General features: G+C 45.2%; 1 protein-coding gene across 1 annotated transcript in view; it reads right to left on the reverse strand.

The window, feature by feature from the left end:
* Positions 1-18,219: 18,219 nt before the first annotated feature.
* The window catches only part of ABCB7 (ATP binding cassette subfamily B member 7), a 35,519-nt gene continuing 28,824 nt past the window's right edge, over positions 18,220-24,914 (reverse strand). Inside the window, exons 14-16 of the mRNA XM_062503169.1 lie at positions 23,353-23,456; positions 21,724-21,831; positions 18,220-19,202 (exon numbers count right to left, since the gene is read on the reverse strand). Coding sequence (XP_062359153.1) covers positions 18,984-19,202; positions 21,724-21,831; positions 23,353-23,456 — 431 coding nt within the window. The 3' untranslated portion in view covers positions 18,220-18,983. The remainder of the gene's footprint in view (positions 19,203-21,723; positions 21,832-23,352; positions 23,457-24,914) is intronic.

Raw genomic sequence — 24,914 nt, forward strand, 5'->3', positions numbered from 1 at the left:
TTGTTTTCCCGCAAGAGGCTCATTGAGGCCTCGGCTCGCACAGGCGCACCGCTCCCTCCGGCCTCACGCATCCACCCACGGCTGCCGGTGGCGGATCTCCCAAACACGCACCCAAATCCTGCGCGGCTTCCCCGCGGGAGGAGGAACGCGGCGGAGCATCGCCCAGAGCGAACCCATCGCCTCGGCGGTCATCGCCGCTCCCTCACGGCTTGTTTGGGTTCATCTATCACACCGTGCATCGCCTCGGAGCCGAGGAAGGATTTCATTCTCCCCCTTCCCCTCGCTCCAGCATTCTCCTCGCTCGCACACACACACCGGGCACATCCCGGGGCTCGGGCACGGCAGCGCCCGGGCGCCGACCGCACGGACCCGGCGCTCCGCCGCCCGCCAGACAGATGGTTAATTACATTCACAGCCGCATTTTGCGCTGGGATAGAGTTTCAGACAATGAGCCAGTTTTATTTGATTAGCCAGTTCTCTAGTTTAATGCGCGCGGTGACAGCTACTCCCATGGCTAGGGCTTTTTTTTTTTTTTCCCTTAAATAAAAATAAAAATCCCATCCCCCGCCCGTTCATTATGTTTTTGTTCTGGCCGAGGCTGAAGTAAGCGCGGCCCCCGCGGGGCCCGGCGGGGCGGCGCCCCCGCCCCGCGCTGCACCTGCCCGGGGAAGGGCGGGGGGGGGACACGGCGCCAAGTTGCGGCTCCCCCCCCGTCACCTCAGACCACCCTCGCACACACACACACACCCCGCAACTTCCCCGCAGGCCTCCGCGCAGGCCGGCGCTGCCATCAGCATCCCCTCCTCCTCCTCCCCCGCTACTCCCGCGGTGTGCCAGCACGGGAAGGGAAAGGAAGGGGGGGTGTGTATGGCTGAAGCTCCGCCGCGGCGGGACTCACCTCGGCGCGGGGCCCGCGATGGAGCGGGGGTCCCCCCGCCCGCCGGGCGCTGCCGGTGCTGCGGCTCAGCGCTGCTCCATGCGCCCGGGGCCCGGCGCGCGCAGGTGGACGCGCCCGCCCCCGGCCCCCGCCTCCCGCCGCCGGCCCCCGCCCCTTCCCCCGCCGCCGCCGCCGCCACCGCCCCACGGACGGGCCCCCCGGCCCCGCGCTCCCTGCGCAGGGACGGGCGGAGGGCGGGAGGGAGGATGGGGGGGGGGGGGCGGTGGCTCCCGCCTCGCCTCGCCCCGCCGACGCTGCCTCCTCCTCCTCCTCGCCGCCGCCCCCCCAGGCCTGCGCCCATTCAGGAGGTGCCGGGCAGCCCTGCCGCTGCCATTGTTCGCTGGGAGCGGGACCCGCGCCCAGCCGGTGCCCGCACCGCTCACCCCGCACAGGCAGCTGGCCCGGCTCGGCTCGGCTCGGCCCGGCCCGGCGGGAGCGCGCACCGCGCCCGCTCCGGCCATAAAGGGCGCGTGGCCGCGGCCGGGCCCGGGCAGGTGCCGAACCCTCGGCCGAGACTGCGGGACCAGCGCGGGCAGAGGGAGCGTGGGCGCCGAGAAGGCTCTGGGGAAAGGAAGGAAGGACAGGCCGTGCAGTGCCGTGCGCGGGGGGTGACACCCGCTCGGCCCCGGCCCCATTGTCCCCTCCCGGCCCGGCCGGAGCCCGGGAGTGGAACTCGCTCCCAACGCCGTTCATCCGGCTTAATTCTCCATGGTGGATACGGAAACCACCTTAGGGCTTGCAGCAGCTTCCCTGATCTATTTTCATGATCACGTTATTAATAACAGCGTCTAAAAACTATGGTTTACCTTCAGATGCCCATTAGCGGGAGGAGGCTGCCTCATCTCAGGATGGCTGAGGACTTGCCGAGATGCCAGGGACGCAAAGGGAAGGCAGGGACGCACCAGACGCTGCCTTTTGCCGAGCAGGAGGGCGACAAACAGTCAAGGCAGGAGCCGACATCTCCAGAGTCTCTGAGCTGATAACATCCTCCCCTTCTCGCAGGACCCCCAGCCCAGCCCTTCTTCTTGCAGCTCTGTGTCTCTGTGACACCCTCACATGTGCACCGTGGCTGGAGTTTCTGCACTGGGGACTAGAGGAAACTTCTGTTATTTCATCCCCTGAGTCAACAGAATGGTTTAGCAAATAGGAGGCAAACCAGACACACCTATTAGCCTTTAGGTTTATTTAAGTTCACTGTGATGTTTTAAAGAGGTTTCTGGTCTTAAGTTATCGCTTAAGTTTACTGCTTTTTCATCTTAAACAATACATAGAGCCTAAAAATGGATTAGCTAATTCTGTGGCTAAAATATTCAAGTATCAAGCACTTTAGTACTTGTTCCACAGCATGAGAGACCCCCATCCATGCAGTAATAAAACAGGAATGTATGACAACATACGGAATGCTCTCTAAATTCAGAGCACTTTACATATGGATCTTTGGCACTGCAAAATAAGGAACTAATCTTACTTTTTCTTCATTAACAGCAGGACCCAGGAAGAGGACGTGCACACACGTGAATAAATTATTCATTCCCACTGTGTCAGGGCACACACTGGAAGGGGAGTAGGAACTGAGACCAGCAGTAAATGATTTGACCAAGGCCACAGAGTGAGGTGGTGTCATAGTTACTGGGAACTTCCCAGTCCTATCCCAAGTGATGGTTTTCCTCTCCAGCCTCACCACATTGCTGTGGGAATTGCACACTTTGTTCCCTGTACCTTTGCATGTTGGTAATGCTGCATTTTTTTTTTTCACTACCCCGTCATTTTCTTGGCAGAAAGATTTGAGTAATATAAATAAGTAATTAATCAGGGTCGGGTGAGATGGTGACAGCACACCTGGCAGTGCTCACTAAAATAAACACACAGGTGGATGGTGGTCATGAACTGCTTGCAAAATGAGCTGGGGGCAGGTTTTGTACTCAGCAACCTCACACAGGGGCTGTGCCCTTCAAAAGTGCCACCAAAGGCACACAAGCAAATTTGGCAGCTCTTCTGCTGAGGCACCTCCTGAGGCAGGAATAAGGTGGCCAGAAGCACCTGGTCAGACCCACTGTTGGGGGTTGGGTTTTCTTTTTCTTTCTTTGTTGCTTGTGGAATTTTTTTCCCATTGAGTTGCTAAAGAGGTACTGATGGCTGGGTGCTTGAGACATGGGGCAGGGGGGAAACAGAACTCCTGTGGTTTTTGGGAGTTTTTCTCTCAGAGGGGTAGAGACATCGGATGGGGGTTGGAGCAGTTGCAGATCTCTTTGGCAGTGGTGAAGGATGGCCAGGCTGTTGCTTATTTTGGGGGGAATTCACTGGCACCTGAGAGACCTGTCACCCTCTGCTCGTAAGCCCTGAGAATCCTGAATTTTGCCTCTTCCTGCCCTGCTCAGAGCCGGGCCCTGCTGGCCCAACACCGCTGTTTATTCACTAGTTCCTGCGGCCAAGAGCACTGTTACTGGTTCTGGTTATTGTCAATGCCATAGTTATTATTGTTTTGTTTGCCTTGTTATACACACTAGCAAAGAACTGTTATTCCTATCCTCATATCTTTGCCTGAGAGCCCCTTAATTTCAAAGTCATCATAGTTCAGAGGGAGGAGGTTTACATTCTGCCCTGCCTTCCCTAGCAGACACCTGTCTTTCCAACCAGGACACCCACCCCACTGCTGCCGATGCCTTTGGGAAGGTGCCACGCTGGAGCTGTGTGCTGCAGGTGATGGCAGTCACCTGAGTATAATCACCGAGATTAGAAGTAAACCTGGGGAGAGCCTTGGTGGAGATGAAGACGCATTCAATTAAGTGAGCCTTGCACCTGGATCCAGTTTAGAAAGACAACCCAAGTATTTAAGTGCTATATTTTAGAGAGAACACAAACATAAGACTCAAAGATTATCCTTGGGGCTGTGAAATAATACAATGCCTTTAGTTCCACTTATCCACACAGTACTCACTGAAGGTCCTTCAATTACAGAACCACCACGATAGTGATCAATAGGCAGCATAAAGTTCTGCACAGCATCTCAGGCAATTTGAAAAATTAACGGTCCGTGCACTGTGATCTTTTCATGTACTGTCACAAACAGATGTGGAAGGGGCACTGACGTGACGGAAGCACAGCCACCCACCTTGACAGGGTATTCATTTTCCAGGCCGTCGAACAGAGGCTCACAGGTGCGAGAACAAGGTGCTAAGAAAGCTCCTTGTTGGCAGCAAGGGATCGACAGGCCTGAGCCAGGGGTGATTGTGATGCCTGCCCTGCCCCACAGCCCTGCTGTTCTCCAGCTCCGCTGCCACAGCCAGCACTGTGATCGTTCACTGCAACCTGTACCACGGAGCAGATCAGACATGTACATCTGTCCCAGCCTTCCAGCTGTCTTCACACGGAATCCATGTGCCCAGACATGGATATATGCCAGGATCCTCTGCCTGCTGGTTTCTCTAGGAAGCAGGAGTCAGTCTAACAGGAAAGAACCTGGGTTATGACAAGAGGCCAATGCCATGGTGGTTCCCAGGTCTCCAATTTCCATCATTCCTTCTTTTCTAGATTCATGAGAGCCTCACTGCAGCACACCCAATATGGGTCTAATCCTTATTTTTCTGTGGCCCAACTAATTACTGCCATACATGGCCCCTCTGCTAAACTATACCAGAGGCAGAGGGTCACCAGAGGATTCTGGTTTGCCCATGGCACAAGTAGAACACAAATGGGATTTTCAGAAAATGCCAAATCCTGCATTCTTGGGTGAGCCTGGTAAAGCATGGTTCAAGGAGAAAGCTCCCCAGATGTTACGAACCTTACCAACTCAGAGAGAAAGGCAGCAGGGTACCAGGAGACATCGTCCTCCTATCCCACTCTACCACAAACAGCTGGAGAGGATTTCTTCCCCACTCTTTCACACTTCCAAGACCAACTTCTAAACAAGAACAACCTAACATAGACCACTGGCAGACTGAGAAGCACTCCAGGAGGCAGGACAGGGTTTTGACTCATGAGGGTGAAGGGACTCCCCTTTTCTCCTCCTTCCTGGGTCTTGGTGTGCAATTCTAAAGCAACAGTGTGCTGTGGGAAATAACACTGAGCCTGCAAACAGTGAGTCCTCCTTATTGAGGCTGAAGCTATTCCTGAAGCAGAAACAGAACTGGAATCATGGACTGCACACACACTGAATTTCTCCTTTCCTCTCTGGCACACCTGACAAGCCTGAAAGCTTTGTCAGAAAGCCATCCCAACCCACCCAAACCAGCAGTCCAGGCTGAGCCCCTGACTGCAGACATTCCCCCAGTGTCCCTGGCTGGTTGCATCCCCTCCTGCAGCTCTGTCTCTGAGCAGCTGCAGGAGCAGAGCTGATGTTCACTCCACACCTTCTCTTTGCCCCATGTTCCAGACACACCCAGAGATGCCCAAGGCTCTCACAGGGACCTCACAGGAAAAGACAAATTTCCAGGGTGCCTGACAGAGCTGTGGAAGGACCAAAGGTGAGGAGGGTCCCAGAGCAGTTTCCAAGCTTCTCCAGAAATTCCTTGACAGGCTCCTTGCTCCACCAAACACCCCAAAGACACTCAACCCTGCCTCACAAGGCTAAAATCCTCCTTATTGATGTCAGGCAGTTCCAGCAGGGTCACAGCCTCTGGCCCCATTAACTGTGCTGCTAACGGGCTCTGAGCCCCCAAATCTGTCCCTGTCTATTCCTTTGTTTCTCCCCCCACCTTCCTCCCAACATTCCAACTTTATATTGTAAATCTTCCTTTAAATTGTGCATTTCTCTTACTGATTTCCATGGCCAAACACCTCGTTGTTGGTGCCTTCTGAACAGGAGGAAAGAAAAGCTCCCATTTGTGCCTGGCCAAGGCGAGCGCTCTGTGGACAGAAGGCTCTGTGTGCCCTCGTTCCCTTGGCAGGGAGAACAACCTCAGCCACTTCAGGGGAGGTGACTGGATTAGCAGGGGAGAAAGGAAAAAAAAAATAGAAGAAGAAAAGCAACCAGGAACAACCAAGAAGTCTCAAGCATGGCCTGGTGCATTTGCAGTGAGCCAGAGCACAGGCTGGAACAAAACCTGGAGAAGGCAAAGGGATCAGGACATGACAGAGCCACAAACTGCTGTGGATTCACTGTAGGTTTATCTTCTCACAGGCAGTAAATCCATGACCTGGCCAAGGATGAACTGCAGAGGTTCAGGGCAGTTTCTGGTATCCCAGGGTTCAAAGCCAGTTGCTGCTTTGGCCGAGCTGGCTGGCACCTGGATCTGATGGATGAAGATGGCAGAGCCCAAAGGGCTGGCCAGAACTCTTTGCTAACAGCTGGAAACTCAAATTCTGTTTTGCATTTCCATCCTTCCCATTGCAGTGTGGCTCTTCTGGGGCAGCTGCTCTGACCAGCAGAGACAAGCCCTGTTTATTGAGGATGGAGCTGTTACTTGCAGTGTTCTATAAATTATTTCTTTTCTTTCGGACACATGAAACTCTTCATGCCCAGAAGCACCTTGTGCTTTTCACTCTTGTTTCAAGTGCAGAGGATGCTGCAGTGGGGAGCAGAGGTTCACAGAGCAGGGGTGGAAGGGGTTGATTTTAATGCCACAAAACACGGCTACAGAGCTCTTGCCATTCTCACAGCTGTTTGGCCAGTCTTCAAAAATAAACCCTGTCTTACAGAAATTATGAAGGTAAATTCCTCTGTTCTCTGATAGGAACATTCAAGAAATGCCTGCTGCCTTTGAACCCAAACATCCTGGAACTATTTTCCTCAAGCACCAACACCTCAAGAAGTTCCTTGAGTTGGTTTGCAGCTCACCTGGGTATATTCCGTGAGCAGATTTGCAATTCACCTGGGTAAATTCCATGAGCTGGTCTCACCTCTGCCTCAGCCCTCACAACCACAGAGGTTCAGCTCTCTTTAAGCCCCATCTAATTATGCAATTTAACTGCTGCAAGAACAACAGCTTTGCTGAATATGCAACAGTCTCCTCTTTGTATTTCGATGGGGGGGGGGAAGAGAAGGAAATGGAATCCCATTTAAACTTCAGGCATTTCTATGGGGCTTGTGTGATGTGAAAAGACAGAGGCCTCTCTGTCTCAGGTGAATCTGGAGTCAAATACATTTTCCTGGTGTGTCTTGGGTGCAGCCACAGCTACCTGAACACAATGGCACAAACCCTGGCGTTTTTCCTGCTCATTTTTCTAAAGGACTGTAGTTCATTAACTCCAGTAACGCAGTTTCATTAATGTGCATTAACCAATGACTTTCCCATTACTGCTGCTGTCTCCAATCAAAGACTCATTTATGGAAAACAAGGGCAGAGGGAACAACATGCTTTGGCAGCTGTAAGATCATACGCCCAGAGCTTTATACCCTCTGTCTTATATTTTTACGTTAAAGTATCACGAGCTATTACCATATTTTTCATTATTATTTGTGGCACTAAATACTGCAGCTCCCAGTGCCAGATGGCGAATATTCAGAATAAAAATAATGCAAGGCCAATCTTAGAAAGACTCAATGTGAGTGTAACAGCATGTATTCATCCTCCCTTCCTAATGCACATGGTTAAAATATTAGCAGACTTAAAATCTGGTTTTCCAATTTAGAGGAGTCACATATTACAGAATGATATGCATGCATATATACATATATTTAAATATGCACATATAAAATTTTTAATTTCTTTCCATTTTATTTGCATGCTTCAAGGGTCTTAACATAATACATGGGCACATCTTCTTTCACTCTTCAGAAGGTTATTTTAACCAGGAAAGAAAACTGAATAGTTTCAAAATGGAACATAAGCAAAACCCTTTTTCTAGAAATTGTTATTGGTACAAAATACTTTTTTTTTAATATATAAACAGCTTGAGTCCTAAACTTAACCAGATGGAAACGTGCCTACAAAGCATTGGATCTAATTCAGAAGAGACTGACAGCCAACAGATGAGCCAATTTAGCCCATCCCATGCCAAAAATGGTCAATCATGTTATCTTATGTGTGACTCGACTCTGGCAGATGCCAACTCTATCCAAACAACTTCAAGCATCTTTTTGGAAGACTGGATTATTTTACACACACTTTTTAAAAAAATCATAATAATGCTCGATTTTTCTGGAAACCTTCCACTTAACTTCAGCATTTTCACAAGAGATTTTTGATTGATTTATTTTAAGGATAAATCCTTTTATTTTATAGCCTAACAGAATAAATGCTTTCCAACCCAACAAAGTCTGATAAAAAAAATTTAGTCAGTTGCAGTTCAGTGACAGACCCCCATTTGTTTAAATATTCATACAAGGAAAGCTTTACACCTGTGCAAATCTTCCTTAAGCCAAATGTTTGCTTTCAACAACACAAACATGACAGGAAGTACAAGTTAAAGGTCCTTCCTGTATCCCTCCTTACCTTACCAAAATCAAGAGTAAAGTTAAAACTAGACAAGTTTTGTAGATGCTGAGTGATTACAACCAAGGCTTTTTAAAAAAATTGTAATTCATAATCTCACAGTGAATTTTCTTTTGTTGCTTTTCAGAAGACCTATCAATCATCTGCTGCCACCTTCAACAGGACAGGACTTCCACCTCTGTGTCCTCTGAAACCCACACACTCTGGGCAGCACAGTGCTGCTATACTGATTTTTTTCTTGCTCCTAATTTGAATAATAAAAAATTAAAAAAAATATTCATTGATTACTCCATCACTGACAACACAGGACCATTCAATCCCTCTCCAATGCATCACATCCCCCGTAGCTAAGCTCTGTATCTGCTGTCAGCTTCGGCTCTGCTTTAAACTGAATTTTAGCTTCCCTGGGAGGTCTCAGGTGATGAGAGTTCTCTGTTAGACTGAGAGCTGCAGATACCACTGTAAACACTTAGCAGCTCATCATCTTTCACTGGACACCTTGAAAGGGCACATTTTAAAAGATGGACGTTTTCAAATCCGTTGTTTCCAGGGAGAACAGTGCCAGCTTTCCTGCCACACAGAGGGCAGAGGTTCTGCTCATAGCCAGCACTTTGGGTTGTCTTCTTGGCAATCACACACAAGGTTGCAATTTCATTTTCCATTTGTCCAGGAGGTAATTGCACTGCCTGTGTGAAGTGACCTTCCCGTGCACAGCACATGGAGCCAGGCAATTATCCACGGGACTTGCAGCAGCCTCTCCATTTCCAACCTTTTTATAAAGACCTTTGTGATGGCAGTCCCAAGATTTTGAGATCCACAGACATTCATCTAGGCTGAAGTCTGAACATTTTTAGAGATTTCCCTTCTAGGACAAACAGATAATCTCGGTTGTGTGAGCATTTCCCTGCATTGTTCCTGCTCCTCAGTAATGAGATGGTGTCAAGATGTGTGTGACCAATGGACTTCGCTGCAGGTGTTCATGGTGGACTTGAGGCAGCTCTTAGAGAAAAGGTCACACACATTGAAAAGATTCATTTCTGCACTTCCCAAGCATAAAACACTCGGTTTTCAGTGGACTGAAACATCATGGTTTACGTAACCTGCTTGCATCTAACTTGTCCCTAATTCATCCTAGCTCACTTATACATTATAAAAGCATGAAATCATGGAATTGTTTAGGTGGGAGAAGACCTTCAAGATACAGGATTTATAGATTATATTGTTCTCATACCTTGTCAGTCCCAAGGCTAGTAGGAAGGTATGGAGTCCTTGGAAAGAATCACAAACTGCTGGAGAAGCCTTTGGGAAAAAAATGGAAAAGTTAGATTTTATCTTCTAGGTGGGTTTGGGCTTTTTAAATAACAATTATTTCATTTCCTTTGTTTGTGGATATTTAGCCACTAGGTAACCAAACACTTCAGTCAGCCTCAGCCAGGCTGATCTCAGCTTGTCATTGGCCCAGAAAACCTCTGGCTGAAGAGCAGCTCAGCACTCAGACAGTGCCAAGGGCTTCCCTTCATACTCGTTACCACTCACAGCCACTGCCCACCTCTGCTGTACAGCCTGCAGTGCAAAAACTGGGTCTGGGATTCAAAAATTCTGTTGGCAACTGTTGGGTGATTCAACAAGTATACTTTTTTCTATAGCCATGTTCGTTTTTGCACCTATTTTAAAGAGCAGCACTGGCTGAATTGAGTTGGCTGTGATGTCATTACCTGGTAAGCCAATGTTTCCTTCAGTTCCTGTGCCACCACTCCCACAGGTCTTACAGCAGGTTCAGTAAGAACTTCAGACCAAATGTGTATTAAAACAAGCAGATGATGCCTACAAAACATCCCATAAACTTCATTGCACTGCAAGGAACCCTACATTCAGTCACAGGGCACAACTGACTGCTCCAGGGAGTCTTTTTAGAAAGACACATCTCTTCTCCTTGCCTGCTCACACTTACGCCTCGTGTGTGTTCCTCAGATGATGCTGGTGCACCTGTGAATTTACAGCTCTCCTGCCACCGCCCAATTCAGTTTAAGTCAGGGCTGAGTTGCTCTGAACCATGAAGTCTTTAGTGAGTGTTCCCTCCCCACACAGGCAGTGCTGGGCACCCCAAAGCACTCAGCAGCCAGGGCTTCACCAGCCTCCTCCATCTCCTGCTCCTGCAGAGCTCACAGGCTGCTGTTTTCACTTCATTACCTCCAACAGTCAGGGAGGAACAATCTGTTGAGAAACTTCTTTTCAACCTGGCTCAAGTACATCGATGTGGTCATTAGCTTAGAAATTCACGTGGATGATGGCGTGGGTCCTGGTTGGAACACAACCACTCCTTTTCCATGAAATGCTGCTCCCATCTCGCTGCAGTCAGTGGGAATAAAAACAAGTGTGTTTAACAGATGTCACAAACCGTTCCCAGGCTGTCACAGCTTTCCAACATTTTCCAGTGGATTGTTATTACCAGATCCCTGCAAGTCAGCAGCAAGCGATGCCGCCTCTGACTCCGCTCATCCCATTCCCACTGATGACGTGAGCTGTCAGACTGTAAACTCAGAGTTGTCAAATAGCTGTAATTTGCAGATTTAGTAAAAGAGCTTAACATTCCTTTGAGTAAAGTACTTAAGAGATGTATTCCATGGGATTTATGGGCTGTGAAAGTCTGTGTGGTTTGCAGCTAGAGCAGGATCTCCATAGGACAGCTCTAGTGTCAGTAAAGCAGCTTTGGCCTAAATCAGAGACTGCCATTAGATGTGAGCTTGTATCACACTGAAGGAATTTCCACAATATCAAGTCTGCAAATAACCATTGGGAGGATTTGCTTTTCTACATACCTACTGGAATCACATGGGTATTTATTTGCTGAATCTTGACTGCTTCCTAGCAGGCTAAATAAGTTCGAAAGTTTAGGGCCTTCAATCAAATTAAACAAATTCCACAAAATAATCGACAAAACCCACTTTTTGTTTCAGATTCCAGAGCTGATCATCCACTATAAAGTAGTTTATGTTTCCCTTTTGTTTTCACAAGTGTTATTTGCATTTGACTTGCTGTCAATGATTCCTGAGCCATTCCCATTGAGGAAATCATTTCAGTACTGCAGCCCAGCTTCTTTTCACTGGACATACTTAGCACATTTATGCATACCAGGGCTCCACGGTGTGGCATTTCCTGTATGAGTTAGGAGTTACTCACCTGTGAATCACACACATATCTCCTGAGGGAAAATACAAAGTGTTGGAACACCCCACACCAGCACATGCTAGACACACAGCTGTTGTGCCAATAAATTCTTCCCTGCTTGATGCCATTGCATCATGGAAATATCCAGCTAAATCTGGCAGAATTAAGTAATTCATGTACAAACCTAGGACAGAAGTTGTACAAAGTCTTAGGAATATTTAAGTAACTTTCAGCCACTTCTTGCTACAATGTATTTTGAATTGAGAATTCATTAACTGCTGGAAATTCCAACTACCAGTTTTGCTGGGAGCATAGCTCAGGCAACAGCAACTACTAAAAAACCCACCTAATGGGCTAAATCTTGCTCATGCTGATCTTCAGGAGGTAACATTTTAGCCATGGAGATCTACACTTGGTGACAGAAGGTTTCTGTGGTCAGCTGGACATTTCTAACATCAAAAAGTCCAGGGACTGATAAGAAAGCAGAAGAGTGAATGCAATTGCTCCACACAAATTGCAGCAGCACAGCACCCAAATACACCTTCAGCAGCCAGGTTTGCTCTGTGCCGCAGGACTAAGCAGAGTTCTTTTAAACACTGATTTTTAGTGGATGTGGTACCCAAATGGATCTTTCTATGCTGTGGCAATCGTGCACAGGCTGCTCTCTGCAAAGCTCCCTGAACATTTTGGAAGCACAGCTACCTCACCCAGACATGCTGCTGAAAATGAGACACCTGGAGAAGCCCAGCAACACCTGAGCCCTGGCAGACAAGAACCACCTGGAGCAGGCTGTTGGAGCGGGCTGCTGTTTCAGGTGACCTGAAGCCCAGATTGGAATATACAGAGGCTGTGACACAGTCCCCCAAACAGCATTTCACTGAACAAACCTCTCCCTGCAAGGCTGTGGCTACAGAGCTCCAAAGGCAGCACAGGAGTCTTCACAGTGTCCCATTCCATTGAGGTCACCTTTGGAGGCAGCACCTCTCCACAGAATACGTGGGATAAAGCCCAGCCCTAAGAGAGAAGCTGTTATTGCTTCCTCCAGTTTATAGATGGGAACATTTTAGGGAGACTTATGGAATTATAACCCCAGTAAGGGGAGAGGGAAGAAGAAGAGGCACAAGGTAAAGTCTTGTCTAAGAAGGAGAGATCAGGTCACACACAGAACTCCAAGGAGCCCCTGCACGTGGTCACCATAATGTGGGACCAGGATTAGCACTCACAGTCTGGAGTGAAGGGATTGAATGGAGAAAATCTTCCTTCTCCACTAACCCAAGCTCACCACTCTGCATTTCTCTTCCTCTGACATTTAACTACTGTAAAATAAAATATTGTTGTTTTTTTTTAAAGTCTCTGTACTGTACAGCATCAGGTCATTAATTTTTACCCCACAGACTTCAGAAACACTGTGTGACTGTGTCACCAGCACAGTCCTTGTGTGGGCTTTGAAGTGAAGCAATTTCCACAAGGCAGAAGGAACAACTCCAGCCTAAAATACTTGTGCCTTGTGCTCTTCCCCCTCCCTTGTATCCTGCCAAGTATCCTACGTTCCTGCAATCACAAGTAGAGGCATCGACACGCGATATCACTCATCACCTTTTACAGATTCTGCAAACACTGTTTTCCCCAGAGAACATTGCCTGGTTTTAATTGTAAATAAGTTGAATCTTTTATCTGTATTCTTCAAAAGTCAGGAAGATTTTCAATTCACTGAAGAAATAAAGATTTTTTACAACTCTGTGAGCAAACACATGAACATATATTTCTATGTTTTAGAAGCTCACGGCCCATTCCGTAATTCCTCCATTGCTGTTCTTGAATGGTTCCCTCCCAATTACACACAGACCTTCACACTCCATTTTCTCTAACAAGTATAATATGGAAACTTTTCATCTGTTCAACCTCCACTTCTCTAAATACTTGTTGGTGTGTACACAAAGCCACTAAAATCTTCAACTGACACTTGCAGAGATTGCACAAGGCACCTCCTGATATATTCTGCTCCAGGGTCTTTATTCCTCTCCATAATGGAGGGGAAGAACTTGTCTCCTTTTCCCTCTCCACAAGGCTGAGAGCTTTACAAGTTTATGCAGGTGTGACTTAAAATGCTTTACTTCACAATTTTATAACAGGCATTAGTAACTGAAAATGAATGTGGGGGAGCTGAGATGTTACATGACTCTTTTAGCTTTGGGGATGCTGTTTTAAATTCTGCCCAAAGACACCAGTAAAGCATTTTGGCTCTTTTAAACTGATAAATCCACTGTGCAATTTAGTACAACTGACACTTGCCATCTGAAAGAGATGCCACACCCCAGCCTGCAGACCTGCCTCTGGAGAAGTCCTCTCTCAAGGTTCCTGCTGTTTTTCCAGGCTGGGTAAGGCTCTTCCCTGAGTTTAGTCCCAACATCTGTAGAAGCTGGTCAAAAGTCACCTGGGAGGAATTTAAAAGATCATTTTCAAGAACTAACTATTTAAAGATTTTCTTATAAAGACATCAGATTTATCCACTAAAGCCAAGAAGTAGGTGAATTCTATCCGTTCTATACATGATTACAGATCTATCTACAGTTTACCTCTTCCATCCATGATGTGGCCATTCCATTAATGTCAGTAACATTTATGGAGCACTCCTGCATTGTACCATTACAGGATTTAAAGGCAGAACAAACAAACACTTAGAAACAGCAGCTGAAAGTTCATCCAGGCAGACCTGAAACACCCCAGACTGCTCAAGGATCATCCATCCATCCTGCACCATGCCTTGTGCACAACCACACAGAGCTCAGTGACAGCAGCACAGTGGCTGTTGTGGCTCAGATCAATACAGTGCAATGCAGCAATTAATAACAATAATAATAATAATAATAATAATAAAAATGTTTCCTGCATTCTGCTTTGATAATGAGCTACAGCTGCTAGTAAAAATCCAGTCAGTGATTACAATGTCATGTCAAGGGCTCAAGCAGATTCTTAAAACTGCTCTGCTTTGACTGAACACACGTGAAGAGTTTACATTTAGAAAAACACAGTGTTTTAAAGCAAGAAACAGTCAGGCTTCTCACAAGCACATTCATTCCATCAGGGGGATGCAGCCAACAAGAGCTGCTTACCTTTTGCAGCTCCACACACAAATGCAGGGGGTGTGAAAGCTGAGTGGGGGCAGGATCCAGGTGTGATACATGAACTTACCCCTGAGGGATCACCTGCAATTCAGTCACCCTATGCCAACCCACAGCCTGGGGTTTGTTACCTGCTCCACTGGCACCACCAAGCACCACAAACAATTGATGAGTTAAGACTCACATTCCATGGCAATGACTGTTTCCTCTGGGAATTGCTGCAAAGCTGGAAGAGCCGTTGTGACAGGACAGCCATTTCTATTCACAAAGATAAATCCTTTATTTAGTAAGAATTATCCACACAGATGGAAGCACAGGAGTCAGAGAAAGGAGTCTTCCAGTGGAAGGGTTACACAATCTCATCTCAACCAAGCTTTCTGTGTTGTTCTGGAACATATCACCTTCCTGCATAATGTAAGTTTTACATTTTCATTCTGAAAAGAAACTTGAACAAAATCTCTGTGTTGAGAGATGCAAGCAACTATCACTCCATGGAACAGAAGAGCTGAGATTACCTGAGGGATCACCTGCAAGGAGTAAGCTTTGAACATCCATTTGGAAAAAGCACAACCTCCCTGCCAGTAACTCATTAAGTTGCCTGAACTGGAGGTTAAAATAGTCCAAATTTTTTGTGTTGTGACTTGATATCCTGAGCCTAAAAAGTTTTTACGTGGGAATTAGGATTGATTTCTCTAAGTTCACAGTTAAGAGATCATTACACACTTCGAGCAGCAGCCCCTTTTTAACATCCATTTTCTGCAAACACACTTCCTCTAAAAAACAGAAAGTGAAGAAAAAGAAATTAAATGTCTTTTTCTGCTGTAAAATTGCAGGCAAAGATTTTATAATGGGAATAGATAACTTGAATTTTGAAAAACAACCAGCTTGAGTCCAGAATATGAAAAGCTGCTGTTTAGAAAAGGGACGTTTCAGTTTGCAGCAGAGCAGAATTACCAAGATCCACTGAAGCTGGAAGAGAGCTCCCAAATCAATGTGTTTCTGTGAGAATTGTAAGGCTTTTCTGAGAGGTGCCAGGCAGACTGTCCTAAGGGTCAGCAAGTCTCTCCAAAGCCATCACTCTCCCATTCAATGCTTTAAGCATCTGCTTCAGTGGTGACACTTTGGAGTCACAGTACATGAATAAAACCTCACAATTTAAATGAAAAACAAAAAATAAGAAGAGCTGCAGTTTAACTTTGCAGCAGACGGGAGACTCACACAGTATTGCTGCTGCTTCTCCATAGCAATTCACCCCAACACAGCCACCACCAAGCTAGGAATGTTTATCCAGCAACTCCCTGACATGGGAAAGTTTTCAGTCATCTCCAGAAACCTGCTGCAGTTCTTTAAAACACATACTCTAGTGCAGGACTGGCCCCTTGTTTTAGCAACTGCCTTTGTCCAGAGTTCCCTCCTGTCATTCCATTTAAAGTTGGACAGAGCTGCAGCACCTCCACTGGCACCAAAAGGATGGCAGAGACAGGTAATGGCCTTAGAGCTGCATCAAACCCTACAGATTTAAACAAGTATTGATCATTCCTGGCATTTGCCACCTGAAAACCGTCCTCATTCCGAACTTGTAATGCCCAAGACTCTCAGTCCTTGCAAAGTCCATCCCCAGTGATAAAATCCATCAGCTTTCATCTGAAATTGTCCCTCACAAACACAATCAAACTTGGCATTAAAGTGGTTTTTGATTCCAGACATTTTGCAGACAATTTCCGATTCTGTGCACCCTGGTGGGACTTTCTGGGATGTCCAAGCCCTGGAACATGGAAAACTTTTCCCTCCACATTTCAGACCAGAGTAATTTCTCATCTTTGTGCCAAAAGGAAAACAATCTTAGGACTGAAATATTTATAGCCTTTGCCTGTTACCTGCTGCATGAACAGCAGACAAATTCCAAAAATCAGCCCTCGCAGAGCAGGGGAAGAGCCATAGTTTGGGGTTTGTCATGATGCAGGAAAGGGAGATTCCTCATAAATCAGATTTTCAATAAACCTTTGCTATTTCTGGCAGCTGGGAGGTAACTGCATTACAGTCCCCTCAGTGCTGTCAGCAGCTCAACCAGGAGACAATTAGGGAAAACAAAGGGAAGGTTGTAAACTGGAATTCTGCACTGCCACTGCATTAACTGGACTTCAGTTTGCTTCTACACTCCAATGATGAAAATTAAAGTGCTTTTAGAATAATTTTTAACTGGAGATTGATGCCAGGTTGTTTTTTCACCCATCATTTTAAGAGCGAGAAAATAAGTAACTAGCAAAGGTTTCACTCCTTTTAAGTTATGTTCCTATTTTTAGTTGTAAGGGAGGGTATAACAAAAAAATAAACGCTATTTGCAATTAAATTTCCAGAAGCACCAAATTCAGCCCTTCCCTAGTGCCCACACTGAGAAATCTTGCATCTGATTTACAAACATAATTATATCAGTGTAATTATACCGGTGTAATTCCCCAGAAATAACTAAGTTATTTTTTAGCATCCAAGAGAAAGATTTTAATTCTTAAATTCAACATGAAGAATTACACCAGGATAGCTCATGCTAAAGAGATGGTGAATTTCCCTGGAGAGAAAAGGCCTAAAAATACAACCCTGTTGTGGTGGGATGACCCTGGCTGCATGCTGGGTGCCCACCCAGCCTCTCCCTCCCAGCTGGGCAGGGGAGAGAACACAACAAAAGGCTTGTGGGATGAGACAGGGACAGACCACTCAGCAATTACTGTCATGGGCAAAACAGACTCCACTTGGGGAAATTAACTTCATTTGCTGTGAATTAGAAGTGTGAGCTGGGTAATGAGAAAATAAAATCTTTAAGCACCTTTCTCCCATCCCTGCCTTCTTCCTAGGCTCAACTTCACTTCAGAATTTGCCTCCTCCTTCCAAGCAGTGCAGGGGGGTTGTGGTCAGTTCATAATATTGTCCCTGCTGCACTTTCCTCCTCACTCTCTTCCCCTGCCCCCTTTGTGTCTTTTCCATGTGTCCTCTTGCCACAGGCTGCAGTCCCTCAGGCAAAGGCTGCTCCAGCGTGGGTCCCCCAGGGGGTCACAGCAAACCTGCTCCACCACAGGCTCCTCTCTCCACAGGTCCTGCCAGGAGCCTGATCCAGTGTGGGCTTCCCCCAGGGTCAGAGCCTCCTCTGGGAACATCCCCCTGGCTCCATCCAGGGCTCCTTCCCGGGCTGCAGGTGCATCTCTGCTCCATCATGAACCTCCATGGGCTGCAGGGAATCTCAGCTCCAGTGCCTGGAGCTCCTCCTGCCCTTCCTTCTTCCCTACCCGCATGGCTGCAGGGCTGTTGCTCTTCCATGTCCCACTCCTCTCTCCGGCTGCAGTTCTTCTTTCCTCCCTTCCCAAATCTGGGATCCCAGCAGTGCATTGCCCTGTTGGTGATGTGCTCAGCCTTGGTTCTGTCAGGCACAGGGGAAGCTTCTGGCATCTTCTCCCAGACGTGACCCCTGCAGCCCCACCCAAACCCAACACACCCACAGTGTCCTGCAGATCCCAAACAGTGAGGTTTCCTCCCACTGGAGAAGTTTTGGCTGTTGAAATGAGGAGATTATTATAGCAATGCTTTCAGCATTATCCAGGTCATTTTCTCATACATTAATGAGATAACAGAAATTTATGGAAGTCTTTATTGAATCTTAATTGCTCCCTAAGATCATGACTGAACTAGAAAGAGTGACTGCATTCTGCTTTGACTACTACAGCAGATGCTGAGGATACAAAATCCTGAACTGGGATTTGTTTATCTTTCACTTAAAAATACTGTTAGTTTTCCTTTAGAATAATACCAATCCATTTCCTGATAGTGCAGTATGAAAGGTGCTTCTGAAAGGTGAGAGGGGTAAATCCAATATTTAGTTTGCTACTAGAAGCCTAATATTTTGTTGAGGCTGTTCTTACTCTTTACAAGGAAGATTTTAAACCAGAACACCACCAAAGAATTTAAAAGGCATCTTCCTCACTAGCAAATGAGTTCAAATTGGCTCAATTACAATTAAAACATGATGCATTTATCAACCATCAATGATGAGAAATAATGTAAATCAAGGACAAGTCTGTTTACAATATAATAATCCACATCAGGTGACTACCAGGAGAATTTACCAATGCCTAAAAATTGCCATAAATTACACCCTTGGTTGGGAAGTTGGAAGTTTTTGAAAAAGCTCAGCTCTTGCAGATGCCACTGAATATTAAGAGATTCCTAAAGATGCAAAAATAGAATTCCTTTGGTTGAAATTATGTCCCCTGTGAAACTGTAAAATCCAAAAACTGCAAAACCCAGAAGTTTTTGAATGCTGACTTAAAAACAAGAGCTGTATTTCACTGTATTCTTGTGCAATTTTAACCTGCTATACAAGATCCAAGATCCCATTCAGCATGAACAGTTCCCACAGCCTTTCACACTGTTGATAATTTCTTCTTCGAGCTTCTTCCTTTCCTCCTCTTTGGATGTCTGGTTATTTCTCTCCTCCCAGTTTGGGTGGTTGTGACTGTGGAGCACTTTGCTGCTCTGTGTGTGCCACATCTCATAGTAGAGATTGCTGGGATTTGCCAGGAGTTCTGCATGCTTGCCACGTTCTGCAACTTTACCCTGCAAAACAAGGGCAGGAAGTCAGAAATCCAAATTCCCAGATCTTTAGGAACAGGCCAGCCATGGATCACAGTGTCACAGTATGGATTAGAGCAGTAATTAATGAGAAGGGGCTTGAGACAGCAAGGAAAGACTGAATGCACAGTGCACCCCTTGTGTGGGCACTGCCAGCTGAAAACAAGGAGCTGTGCTCTTCTCAGACTGCAGGTGCCTTTTGTCCATCTGGACAAAATCAAAAGCCCACCAGCATGGAAGGTTTTACTATCTAAAGCTGGAGGAGTTATCTAAAGTAAACGTGGACCTCTATACGAGGAGCAAGGTGTTCAACTACTCCTGCAAAGGTCACATGAATGGACCAAAATAAAGCACGTACTTGTCTTTGCTGGGTAGCAAACACATGTGAAGAAGCTAAAAGAGAAGAGCAGACACAGAGGGGTTTGTATTAGACAAGCCAAGCACATCTCAGATCAAACCCTGAAAACCATTAGTGTAAACTGTGCTTTTACGGGTGCTCTGTAGCTTGTGTCACTGCAATCACCACCATGAAAATGGCATAAGCAACTCAGTTCTCTGGGCTGTTCTCAGGAGCAGAGATGATTTATTGACTACCAGCATGGAAGGGAAGAATTGGAGAAAATTCCATGAAAATTCCAACCCTGCAGAGAAATACCACCACTCTTCAAAAAACCAAACTCACTTTTTACTTTGAGAGACATTCACTGACTTCAAATTAACCTAACACATGAATTCATTCTCCAGCTCCTTTTCCTTCTGGGAAAGGACAGCATTATACAGACAATCACATGGATTTGATATCAGTTCCAAATTCTGATCTACAATTAAATCTACCTCCTTGTGACATCTGCTGATGGACAAGCTGGGAAAAAAATTGGGTGTTGGCACTTCTATCACTAGGTGTGCCAGTGGAATCTCAACAAACATACACTTGACCAACAGAACTGCAGAATTTACTTAAAACCTTTAAGTGATTAATTCAGAGTAGAGAACAGGTTTTGAATTATGGCTTTTTTTTTCTAGTAACTCTTGACCAATCCTCAAAAATGGAACATCTCTGCTCAGCTCCACAGCATCAGGATCTGTATCATTACTCCAGTGTTTACCTGCTCAGGAATTATTCTGATTTTACCTCAGCAAAGGTGCTGGAATTTTGATTCCATGATTACCAGTGCTAAGCAAAACCATCCACAATCACCCTGTCTCATCCCTGCTCCTGAACCTTATTTATCTGGCTGCTAGCACATCAATCCTGCTGGGATGGCAGCAGCACACGGCAGCACTGCCTCCCTCATCCACAATTCCATACTTCAGCAAAGGGAGCACCCTGGCTCCTTCACTGTTCAAGGCTGTGCTTTTATTTTTAATTTAACAGTTACACTACAACACAAAACACGCTCTTAGGAAGCTGTGAAAACTTGCATGGAAAACAAAAAGCTGCCAATTGCCTTGTGACACGTTACAAAATGTTTGCGAGACATTTTAACGTGCACTTGTAGGAAGGCTACACCTTACAAGAGGGTTTTTCAGCAAAAGATGAAAAAAACAAAGCAGATCAAACACAAGTAAAAACTCCATGGAGCACTGCAGGTGATTTATTTATTTCACTACTTCATCCTGAGATTCATATAAAGCTGAGTTTTGTGTAGCAAATGTCACTGTTTTATAAGATATGGTTTTAATTGCCCATGAAATCATTGAATGTAGTGTAAGAATAATTTATTTGCTTTTAGATGTGCATTTTACATCACTAAAGACACCTATGAGCACAGCACAAGCTTATAAATAGCAACTGATAAAAATGAATGTAGAGATAAATTTAACATCTATTATCAGCAGATTAGAGCCCTGTACTTTCTGCATTATCAGTGAAAAGAATAATTACGAAGTTATCATAAGGACATTTGTTTATTTTAAATCTCTTGCCAGACATGGATTTAAGAGAAAAAAATGGACTTTGGATGAGTATGAGGTAACAGCCGAACACTGATATTAGGGAATCAAACGTTGAAACATGTTTTTCTTAGAAAAGAAGCCTACAGAAAGGGAACAATCACACTTTTCTACAGGTACAACAGAGAATGGTGCTCAGATTTTTAGCATAATTAGGTTGAACAATCCTGCAATAGTTCTATCTGTGTGGAAATGGAACATGCTGTCCTCTCTCTTTCCACTGAGAGGAAAAAAAGGATGCATGTGAAAACCAGACACTGAGCAATGAGAGTGAAGCATAAATTGGGGGAACACATGAGGAAACTTCAACTGACAGAAGCATGCAAAAAATTAAGATTAAAAACATGCAACAGTAAGGCATAAAAATAACAACATAGAAGACAGTCACACATGCCAAGCTTGGGCTGGAATTTTCAAACACAGTTCATTTCCAAAGAAAAAACTTCCAGAAGCTTGGTGGGAGTGCAACAATTCAAAGTGGACACACACAGAGTCTCCTAAACCAAATCCCTGACAGGATGTGAAAGTCACACAGCACCAGGTGAGCCCTCACCTGATCCAGCACGATGATCTCATCTGCATCCACCACTGTGGACAACCTGTGGGCAATGAAAATCGACGTCCGGTTCTTCACCATGTCCCTCATGGCTTTGAGAATGTTCTGCAAGATTGGAATAAACACAAACTCTTACATGCTCCTGTGTGAGATGAGGAGAAATCAAATGCTGCTGGAAATATGCAAATTACTGTAAATAAGTTTTGAAAATCATCTCTGGTACTGCTACAGCTTCCCAATAACAAACAGCCAGGAGTACGTACAGGAGAAACAGAAAAGTCCCAAACATAAAATTATCTGTGGTTTTGCTAAAGCCTCAAACTGAAGAAAAAAAAAAAAAAACAACTTGTATTCACAGAAAAACACAGCTATCCCCAGGGACAAAGGAAGAGAAGTGTCACTTCATTTCAGGAAAAACTTCCCCACAGAGCCATGCTACACAAGCAACAAATGGCAGTAAAAGCATCTAAAAATAAGAAAAACTCGTGGTTGTAATATTAATGTTTTCCCATGACTGTTAAAAGAAAAAAAATCCCTCTCAATTTTATGCCAGTGTGGAACAAAGGCAGAGCAATTCTGGCAATTATCTATGTATCCAGTGTTTCCTTTGTGAGCTCTATGCCACCTTCCAAACCACATCCCTGTGCAAGGAGCACTGACCAGGAATTTGTGCCCTCACTACCGTAAGTGAAGTGTCCACTTTATTTCCCCGAAAGTTTTTGTCAGAAAACATTTCCATTCCCAGGCATACTCTTGTGGAAAAGCCTCATTTTCATTTGCTGACTTCCAAGACCACTCTGAGACTTTCTGCTTTGCTTATGACTCTTGCACAGATACAGCAAAACAAGAGAGGAAAAATCTGAGAACTGAGTGTGATGTGGACATTTCTGGCCCATGAGAAAGCCATGCTACAATTTCAGTGCTGTGCTATATGGATGTACAGTTCATCCTCTGGATTCTTTGCATCTGGAAAATGAAAGTAATTTAGTGATTACAGGTCAATAAACTCACTCAATAATCTGCATAAGTAAACAGAGCTGTAGCTTAGCTCATTTTTGATGACATTAGTTTGGGAAATTAGTGCTGGTGCTGAGAGTTTTGTGCTTAAGCAAAGATGTTATGAAGGTTGATGCAGCTCCTGTGACTGTGTCAGCACATCCATGTCACAGCCCTTCCTGTGGAATGAACACAAATGAGCACCAGCATTGCAGGTCACACCTACCTCACCTGCAGCTGCTACACAACAAACAAGGGAGATTTGTCCTAAATTAGGTCCCAACTATTTAGAAGGCTTTTTTGATGGATACTAGATGGTATCTAAACACCTTCTGAAGTGGACTGGAAAGCTTCATACTTCATGGCCACCTGCAGCAGCTTCAAATGGGATTTCCAGAGTGGAAACAGAAAATATCCCAGACACAGCTGATACCCCCCACTATCTCCAGGTAATGGACTGAGCATCTCTGCTCTGCTCTTTAGGAGAACAGCTTACACATAGCATCTCTTAATAATACTGAGGAAACACTTGAAAAAGAACAGAGTTCTGAGAGGAAAAGAACATGGAAAAGCATCAGAATCAAACATCACTGCATCACTCAAACGTTAGAATTTTTTATTCCAATTTACCTCTTCTGTAATTGAATCTAAAGATGATGTGGCTTCATCATAGAGAAAAAGAAATGGCTCCTTTAACATTGCTCTTGCAATTGCAACTCTTTGCTTTTCTCCTCCTGAATGAGGGGGAAAGAGAAAAAAAAAGAAAAAATATTAAGTTACAATTGTGATAGTCTAAATTCAACAGCAGACATGATTTTTGAGTGTTGGCTGTTGGCTTTTTTCCTTCTTTTAATAGACATCATAGTCACTGCTGACAAATGTCTGACATGTTACATAAGGTAGCACACAAGTTCCTGCTCCCTGGCAAATTCAGTGATTCAAGATTGCTCATCCTTTTGGAAAAGGACAGAGAACTATTTTGTATCTTGCTCCAAGGCAAGAGTCTGACACAGGTGAGTAACATTGCTGTACAGTTACTCACTCTAAACAACTGGGAGCAGGAGCCCATTCACCGGGCCTAAGCTCTGCTCCATCCAGTAACTCTGCACACACAATCCCAGTTTTCTCTCACCACAGCTCTGTCCACACCTGCTGTATTGGATTCAGGCAACTTGCTCACACGTTGTGTCTTTCAGGTCTTTCATTGATATTCATCCAACTTCCCACCCCATAATGGAAATTTCACTCAAGACAGTTAATACTGTACTGCAAACCACCTTCAGCCTGCAATCTACAGCCTGGTGGTTTCTCATACAACCCAGTTTCAGACTAGTTTCCTTCCTAAACAATTCTTACAGCCAACATCTACTCAAGAATAACTCAGGGCAACTTTTACAGACAGGAAAACAGGTGCATTTGAGAACTCAAAATCTGCTAAACATTTGGTACACGACGCAAACACGTCACATTTGTGCTCTTGTCCTCCTTTGTTTTATTCAAGGCTTCAAAACATTCCATTTAATACCATTAGATTCTTGTTATTGTTCCATTCCTATCAGGAGAGAACATGCTTTCATAAACCATTTAAAAGGCTGGTGGTAATGCTGCAGTTCACATTTTAAACTGTCTTTGGCAGAACTCAGTAGCAATTAGAACTGTATGGTTTACTCAGTCTGTTTTAGTGTGCTCCCCCTCCCCTGTACAGCATCTCCAAAACAATGCCCATGTTTGAAAGACATATTTCAGTAAGCAGATCCCTCATATTTGCAGCAGATCCACTTGTCTCATGTTGTTCCCCATTCACACTCAGGGCAGCAGCACAATAACTGTTCCATTCACAAAGTCAGGGATTTGGGGCTGTTGCAGCTCTGCGTCTTACACATCTATCAGACAACACTGATGTGAAACAACTTGTTTTTCATTCTTTATTCTTGATTAATCAATCCTTGATAACAGTAAAAACTGCACAATATACTACATCACCATTTAAATTGGCAAATCTGTCATTGCTGCTAAAATCTTGTTTTTCCATTGTGCTCATAAACCCCGGATTTTAAAGAGAACCACTTAAATTCACATAGCTTTTACTCACTCTATTCCTGCCACAAAATAAAGAGAACAAGTCATGACTCCGTGCTCTCCTTAGGCTTGAAGCCTCACCCAACTTCAAAAAAACCCCACAAACTGATTCT

This window comes from Cinclus cinclus, chromosome 15 (assembly GCF_963662255.1).
Source record: "Cinclus cinclus chromosome 15, bCinCin1.1, whole genome shotgun sequence".
Lineage (NCBI taxonomy): Eukaryota > Metazoa > Chordata > Aves > Passeriformes > Cinclidae > Cinclus > Cinclus cinclus.